Consider the following 7,540-nt stretch of genomic DNA (forward strand, 5'->3'; position numbering starts at 1 on the left):
AAGACACGCGCCAGAGCAGTTGGGAATCGTTTGTGGCTTTGTGCTGACCGAGGGAGAGCAGGAGTCGACTCCCAGGGTGGTGGGCGAGCACGAGGGAGGGCAAGCCGAGCACCAACAGCCCCGCCTTGCACGAGCCTCGGAGGCTTCTTTGGAAATTAAGGGTTTCCCGCTGCCATGGGAACAGTGAAGAAGGGGCTCTGCCTTTTACTCAATTTTCTCAGGTTTCATAACATTTGAAATGCTCAGTGTTCAATGAGAGATTAACCTGATGCTTTCTGAAGACAAGCCTTTCTCTTGCTAGGATTCGGCTCATTGACGAAGCAGTAAAAAGGGCTAGAAAACAATATTTGCTTCTTAGGTTCCTGCTCAGGGTGAGGGATCTTTAAGCTCAGAAAACAATGGTGCCTGTCCACATCAGATTTCAGGAAGGGCTGTCTTCTGCTGGCTTTTTCCTGGCTCTTTATGATGGCTTGGATTGGCTTTGCCTTCCTCTCAGGAGCTGGGCTGTTCCTACACAGATGTCGCCGCTCAGGATGGCGAGGCCATGCTCCGGGCAATCTTGGCTTCTCAGCAGCCCGACCGATGCAGGCGAGCCCAAGCCTTCATCAGCACCCAGGGCCTCAAGCCAGACACAGTGGCTGAACTAGTGGCTGAAGAGGTGACCCGGGAGCTGCTGACCCCATCAGAGGGAACAGGTGCCCTACCCTCCAGATCTCCCCAGCCTTTCAGACCACATTCTCAAGTTCCCAAATTCAAGGATTTGACGTTATGCTCATACACATACATCTTGTATGTTGGTCCTTTCAAGTTGCCAGATTGTACTTGGAAGAGGAAAACACATTGTTCTTGTTACTTTTTGTGTATTGTTTTATGATTATACTTAGAGTAGCTGTGCCTTTCTCTGAGCTGATGAACTCCTGCTGCCTGTTAAACGGCAGCTCAGCCCAGGTATGTGAGCGCAGCAAGAGGAGAGCTGCCCGGGAGCTCCTTCGGCGTAGCCTCCTGGTGCCGGGCCTGGGCAGAGGGGGCCCCTGGCCTGGGGTGCTTCTGTTTCTCCCACCTCTCTCAAGGTGAGATAGCACCTTTCTCCACATCTTTCTGTACAGGACATAAGCTGATGTTCACTCCAGCAGAGGAAAGCCAGACATTTCTTCAGCTGACTGCTTTGTGTCAAGACCGCACCTTGGTAGGCATGAAGTTGCTGGATAAGATTTCCTCTGTTCCCCACGGAGAACTGTCTTGCAGTAAGTTCTTGGCCATCTTCTGACATGTTTTGGGCTCAAGCAGGTCTCCAAGGAGTCTTCTGGGATTAAGTCTTTTCACAACTCGGTTTGGATCCTTGTTCCTTCTCTGGATCCCTGCTCCTCCTAGATTGTTTCTAGGTTCTCAGTAGAAAGCCGTAGTTCGCTGAAGCAGATTAGAGCCTGCTCACTCTTTAGTGTCTAGTTCAGTGTACACGGTAGCATGTGTTCCTCTCATCTTTTTCCATGCAAGTCTGTAGGTTTTTATTTTTCAAAAACGGCCTTGTACTGCAGATACTGTTTATAATTATGAATATGCTGCCAGTATCTTTTCATGACATTGAATATTCTTCTATATCACTTTTAATGGTTACACAGCATTTCTCTTATATGTAATTTTTAAAAGTATACACTATTGTAGGACCTTTAGATTGCTTCTAATTTTCTGCTGTTTTAAACACTGTGACAGACATGCTTATAGGCAAATATATGTGCCCATCCATGATTATTTCCCTAAGATAAATTCCTGATTCAGTAGTATGCCCATTTTTAAACTATATATATATTACCAAATTTTACCTCAGGAAAAAAAAATTCACTTCTCACTCCCTTTTAAGCAGTGTGTGAAAATATCATTTCCTGGAACCCGTTATACTCTGCAAATTCAATAGATGCAAAAAGCATTTTACTAATATTTAGTGAACAAAAATGAGGATTTTTAAGGGGTTGAACAGTTTTGTTTTTAAAACAGCCTTCTGCCTCTTAGTCTGGTTCAGCAGTGTCTACTGAGCGCCAGCTGTGTGCCGGGTACTCTAAAACCAGGGACACGGTGAGCATGCCAAGCAGTAGCCCGGCTGTAATACACAGTGAGAACCAGACTGATAGGGTCGAGGAGTGTTTGGGGAGGAAAGGTGCAAACCAAGGCCTGAAGGAGTAGTGGTCAGTAGGTTTGGAGAGGGCCCCACAGGTACAGAGGCCCAGAGGGCACCGCATGTATTAAGGCTGAGAACCGTTTTTCTATCTGCCAACACTGCAAATATTTTTCCATTTTGCCTTTTAGTTGTGCTCACAGTGATTGTGTGTAGTAGTTTTAAATTTCTGTGTAGTCAGATCTTAATCTAGAAAGCCAGGAGAAGTACAGAGCATCAAATAGCACTTGATCAGGCCCTAAGACTCTCCACTGATAGAGAATGCCCTCGGACCCATGTTGGCAGGTACTTCATCAGTTCGTCCGCAGAAAGTTTCTCCATCGTTAGAAAACAAGGGTTACTTTTTCTTTTGGGGGCCTTTTGCAAATGTGGTCACTATATGTGGACTGTCTTTGAGAAGGGAGTTAATCCCTGTGCTGTCACTGAGAGAGTAATTGACTTCATCAGGGGGCTGTCCCAGAGCTAGAGCTGGTGAGGTCAGGGATCCGAGAGCCCTGGTGGGAGAGCCCTCTCCAGACAGGCCCTGACTGTACCAGGCCCCTTCACCCTCCTGCTGGGTACAAAGCTAGTAGGTGGCCGGGGTTGACAGTCCTGTCTCACCAGTGCCCAACCTACCCAGCCACAGAGCTGCTGATCCTGGCTCATCACTGCTTCACACTGACGTGCCACATGGAGGGCATCATCCGAGTCCTGCAGGCTGCCCGGCTGCTCACAGACAACCACTTGGCTCCCAATGAGGAGTACGGGCTGGTGGTAAGTCACCCCTCACCTCAACCCCTTATTCTGAGGAAACCTTTGATAGAGCAGATGGGCTGGAGACCAGTTCAGAGCTGATGTAGTCTTAGAGAGTTTGCCCATCTGGATACCACTACCTATTTGGTAGCTGGCTGGGCAGCTCAACCCTCTGCTCTAGGTTATGATTTGTCAGAGTCAGAGATTGCTCCAAAGGAGCAGAAGTCAGGAGGATCCCTGCCGTTCCAGGACTGTCATACCCCCTTGCTGGGGCAGTTAGCTTTTCTAAAGGGCTAAGACAGCAGTCTTTCCTCCAAAAACAAGGTTCAGACCTGCTTCTTATATCTGAATTGAAATAAACTGACAACTTAAGCCTCCTGTACCTCCCCAAATTCTCTCGGCTTGAAACTAACCCCACATGGCTGAGCAAGCCATTGGGCGCTGTAATAAGGAGTGGTAGGGGGAGGAAGCGTGCCTGCCCAGGCGGGTGGCACTTCAGCACTTGGTAGTCACGTTTAGAGACAACAGAGGAGGAAACAGCCATCAGTGGCCCAGGGATTAGCATTCCTGAATCCTCCAGAGAAGGCCCTCTGTTGGGTACCTGGGATGGGAGGGAGACAGGCAAGGAGGAAAGGAGTGAAGCATGGCAGCGTGGCCATTAGCCCTTCACCCCCCTGGAGCTTAGCACTTGAAAGCAACCAAACTGTTGAGGGTAATGGTCTGGCTCAGGGAACTGTGAGTGATGCTGATGCAAACTGCCCTCTCCCTTTGCAGGTGCGTCTCCTCACTGGCATTGGAAGGTACAATGAGATGACATACATATTTGATTTGCTGCATAAAAAGCACTACTTTGAAGTGCTGATGAGGAAGAAGTTGGATCCGGTAGGTGTACAGTAGCGTTGAGCTCCAGTATGACACACAGTACTGACACTCAGAAGTCTCAGGTTTTCTCAGGAGTGGTCCCAGTGAGGGTGGACCCCTGGGATATGGAGGAGAGAATTAGGGACCTCCCTAGGACACATTTTGTAACCAGTTGCTTAAGGTTACAGAGCTCAGACAAGGTCACAATTTATGCTGACATATGCTAAATGAAGAAAGTGAGCTCCTGCACCTCCACCTCAGTCTCTGTTGCCTGCCTTACTGTCTCAGGGCTGCTTTGGCAGTGGCAGAAACCCTTCCTGAGAGCCATGTGGAAATGGACTGACCAGCTTGTAAGGCTGTATCTGAGGGCTTCTGGAATGGAGAGGTTTCAGGGGACCATGAAGAAGTGTATTGCCAACCCCTGTTCAGAAGGGAATGCCAAGGCGTAGGCCTGGAAAGCTGTGGAGCTGTTTACGATGACAACCAGGAAGGAGGCTGGGAAGCAAAGGCCTGACTTGCCGAGCCTTTGGTCCCTGGGTGCTCGTCTGTCCTTAGCATACTGTGTGACACCAGAGCCTCTGTTTCCAAGTTATCACTGGCTGATTCATTGCTTCAGCCCATTTCACTGTAAAGATTTAAAAACTGAAGTGCACTTTTAGCTTCTGGGAACTTGCGCCTAGCCAAGCAGGATTAAGAGACAAAGCAGAAAAACTCCCCAACCCCAGGCTGGTTTTAGGACAGACCAGTCCAATTATAAGGAGAGAAGCAAGTCCTGGACATAGGACCTTTAGGATTTTTAAAATTGTTTTTTGAGGCATTTTTGTTTCTTCATTTAAACATTCTTTTAATAACTTTGTTTCTAATTACAAAAGTAATGCATATTCAATGTTAAGACACTTGGAAAACAGAACAACACGGAAAAAAAGTCCTGTGTGTCTGGCCACCATCTGGAGACAGCCACTGCTAACAGTTCAGCATAGGCCCTTTCTTTGCACACATACCCACAAATGTATATGCATACACACTTACATGTTTTTAACAAACTTCTACCATGCTGTGCAGATAGGAAATAGCCTGCTTCTCACTAATAATAAGCATGAATATTTCTCAAATCAACATTGGTCTTAATGGCTACACGGTGTTCTCTTAGGTCATATTCTGGACATCTGGATTATTTTTAATTGTTTGCTATTAAATATCCTTGTTACATCCATCTTAGCACCTTTCTCTGCTTTAGGGATCGAATCTTAGAAGTGGAATTGTTAGAATAATGCGTCTGTGCACATTTTTAAGGCTTTTCCCTTCTGACAGGTGTTACCATTCACACTCCTACCAGCAGAAGGATGTGCCCGTTTCCTTATACTCAGGATAGCATAAACTTTTGTATTCATTTTTGCTTATTTTTTCCTTTTCCTTGGGAGTTTTTGAGGAACAGAATCAGAGGACTCCAGCAATCCTGGCTAACTCTCTGGTTGAGACCTTGGTATATCCCTTTTTTTCTGGACAGAGCGGTACCCTCAAGACGGCCCTACTGGACTACATCAAACGCTGCCGCCCCGGGGACAGTGAGAAGCACAACATGATTGCCCTGTGCTTCAGCATGTGCCGGGAGATCGGGGAGAACCACGAGGCAGCCGCCTGCATCCAACTGAAGTTGATTGAGTCTCAGCCCTGGGGTGAGCAGAGGTCACACCAGGACCCCTGGGGCAGTGCTGCTGGCCAGAGAAGGTTCTTAGGGCTAAGGAGGGCAGCAGCCCATGAGATTGACTAATACCCACCTCAGCTTCTGACATTCAGTGGGGCCCCAGTGGGGCAGACAGGAGGTCAAAGGGGCCTTGGAAGGCATCTACCCCTCTTGCGCATCCAGGGGTGTCATCTGTTAGGAACCAACATGTATGTTGATGCCATGAAAGCCTGCCTTGATGTTTCAGAGAGAAACGAGCTAGACGGGGTAGTGAATCCTACTCCAGAGTTGTGTGTACTTTTGGCCCAGTAGCCTTTACCTCAGTGAGACATGCCTGCCTCCCTGGGTACATGAGCTGGATGAGCTGGGAGGTTTCTACAGTCTAGCCCATCACTCAGTGGGATGAGATTGAGTAGCCAGCTTTGGGTGAGTCATGGGTGAGTCAGACACACTAAGCAAGTTTCCTTTACTCTCCTGCAGAGGACAGCCTCAAGGACGGGCACCAGCTGAAGCAGCTGCTGCTGAAGGCCCTGACGCTGATGCTGGATGCAGCAGAGAGTTATGCCAAGGTAACCATGAGAGTCCTATTCCAGGCTGGCCTTGGGGCTTGGTGTCTGTAGTAGGAATAACTTAATTTTGTTCTGATGCTGGAGGGTTTACAGAGGAGATGATGGCAACAAAATCTTTACCTGTGCCTACCTCCACCCTCATCCCTCAGGACTCCTGTGTGCGACAGGCCCTGCACTGTCACCGGCTCACCAAGTTGATAACACTGCAGATTCACTTTCTGAACACTGGCCAGAACACGATGCTCATCAACCTGGGCCGCCACAGGCTGATGGACTGTATCTTGGCCCTTCCTCGGTTCTACCAGGTGAGGAAGAAAAGCTAGCCAGTGCTGCCAGCATCCTCTCTCCTGCTGTCCCTCTCATGGGACTGAGAGGCTGAATAACTTGCCTGAGGTCTCAGGGCTAATGACAGAACAGTCCAGTCCAGCTCCCCTAACTTGGCTGATACACCAAACTGCCTTTTCAGGGTAGTATTTACCAGTGTACTGTTCAGGCGGTGGCTAGAGAACAGAGACAGTACTGTCTCCTTTCCCCACATTGTTAAGCCAGCAGAGAAACAGACACCTTTGCACTTAGATAGCTGAGGTTCAGGGGAACATCCCTGCCGGAGGCCCTGCGAGCATCTTTCAGATCCAACATTCCTGGAGGGGTCAGCACACTGAGTCAGGACTCCTGGGCGGCTCGTTCTAGCCCTTTCAAGAGGAGGGATGGTTACCAGGGAATCAGCCCTTCCACTGTTCCTCAGAGCTGAGTTAGTGGGAAAAATACTCTTCCTCAGTAGTTCTTTTAACCCTTTGTGAGGAAAACTAAAAACACTGAAGGAAGGTGTTTGGTGTTTAAGAGGGGAGATGTCAGACTAACACCAATCCTGATACACAGAGGCTTTTAACATGATCGGTAATGATCACGTTCACTCGCATGAGTATACAGTATTCAGTTTTCCAGAACAGTTTGCCTTCAGTTTTTCATCAGATAAACTCTAATGGTGTCCTTCCCCTTCATCCTTTTAAGGCTGCTATTGTGGCTGAGGCCTATGACTTTGTTCCTGATTGGGCTGAAATTCTATACCAACAAGTGATTCTTAAAGGAGACTTTAACTACCTGGAAGAATTTAAGCAACAAAGGTTATTGAGATCCAGTATATTTGAAGAGATTTCAATAAAGTAAGTATTAAAATGCCTCTGCTTTGAGCTGAGGCACGGGCAAGAATTTTATGGCTAAGTATAACATGCCTATAGGTACCCTTCTGCTTGAGATGGCAAAGAGATGTCACAGAGATGTCAAGAATCCCCAGAAGGAGGGGATCTTTTTACCAGATTTATGCCAAAAATCCCCAGAAAGAAGGGATCTTTTAAAAAATTTATGCAGATGAATGAGAGTAGTTGGCTTATAGTGCTCTGTACTTAAAATGGGAAGCCAGCTACTCAGCTTGCCTGAGATGCCAAAAACTCTGAGCATCAGGGTACTGGAGTACTGAATTTATTCTAATTAAGGTGAGCATTCAAATACTCATTTTTAATGAAA

General features: G+C 47.6%; 1 protein-coding gene across 1 annotated transcript in view; it reads left to right on the forward strand.

Annotated features, from left to right (window-relative positions):
- The window catches only part of SPG11 (SPG11 vesicle trafficking associated, spatacsin), a 71,225-nt gene that overhangs the window by 62,897 nt on the left and 788 nt on the right, over nucleotides 1-7,540 (forward strand). The window contains exons 32-39 of the mRNA XM_072962536.1: nucleotides 497-695; nucleotides 1,107-1,244; nucleotides 2,790-2,923; nucleotides 3,677-3,784; nucleotides 5,271-5,439; nucleotides 5,928-6,016; nucleotides 6,166-6,321; nucleotides 7,028-7,179. Of these exons, the coding sequence (XP_072818637.1) occupies nucleotides 497-695; nucleotides 1,107-1,244; nucleotides 2,790-2,923; nucleotides 3,677-3,784; nucleotides 5,271-5,439; nucleotides 5,928-6,016; nucleotides 6,166-6,321; nucleotides 7,028-7,179 (1,145 nt within the window). The remainder of the gene's footprint in view (nucleotides 1-496; nucleotides 696-1,106; nucleotides 1,245-2,789; nucleotides 2,924-3,676; nucleotides 3,785-5,270; nucleotides 5,440-5,927; nucleotides 6,017-6,165; nucleotides 6,322-7,027; nucleotides 7,180-7,540) is intronic.

The sequence above is a fragment of the Vicugna pacos genome, chromosome 6 (assembly GCF_048564905.1).
Source record: "Vicugna pacos chromosome 6, VicPac4, whole genome shotgun sequence".
Taxonomy (NCBI): Eukaryota; Metazoa; Chordata; class Mammalia; order Artiodactyla; family Camelidae; genus Vicugna; species Vicugna pacos.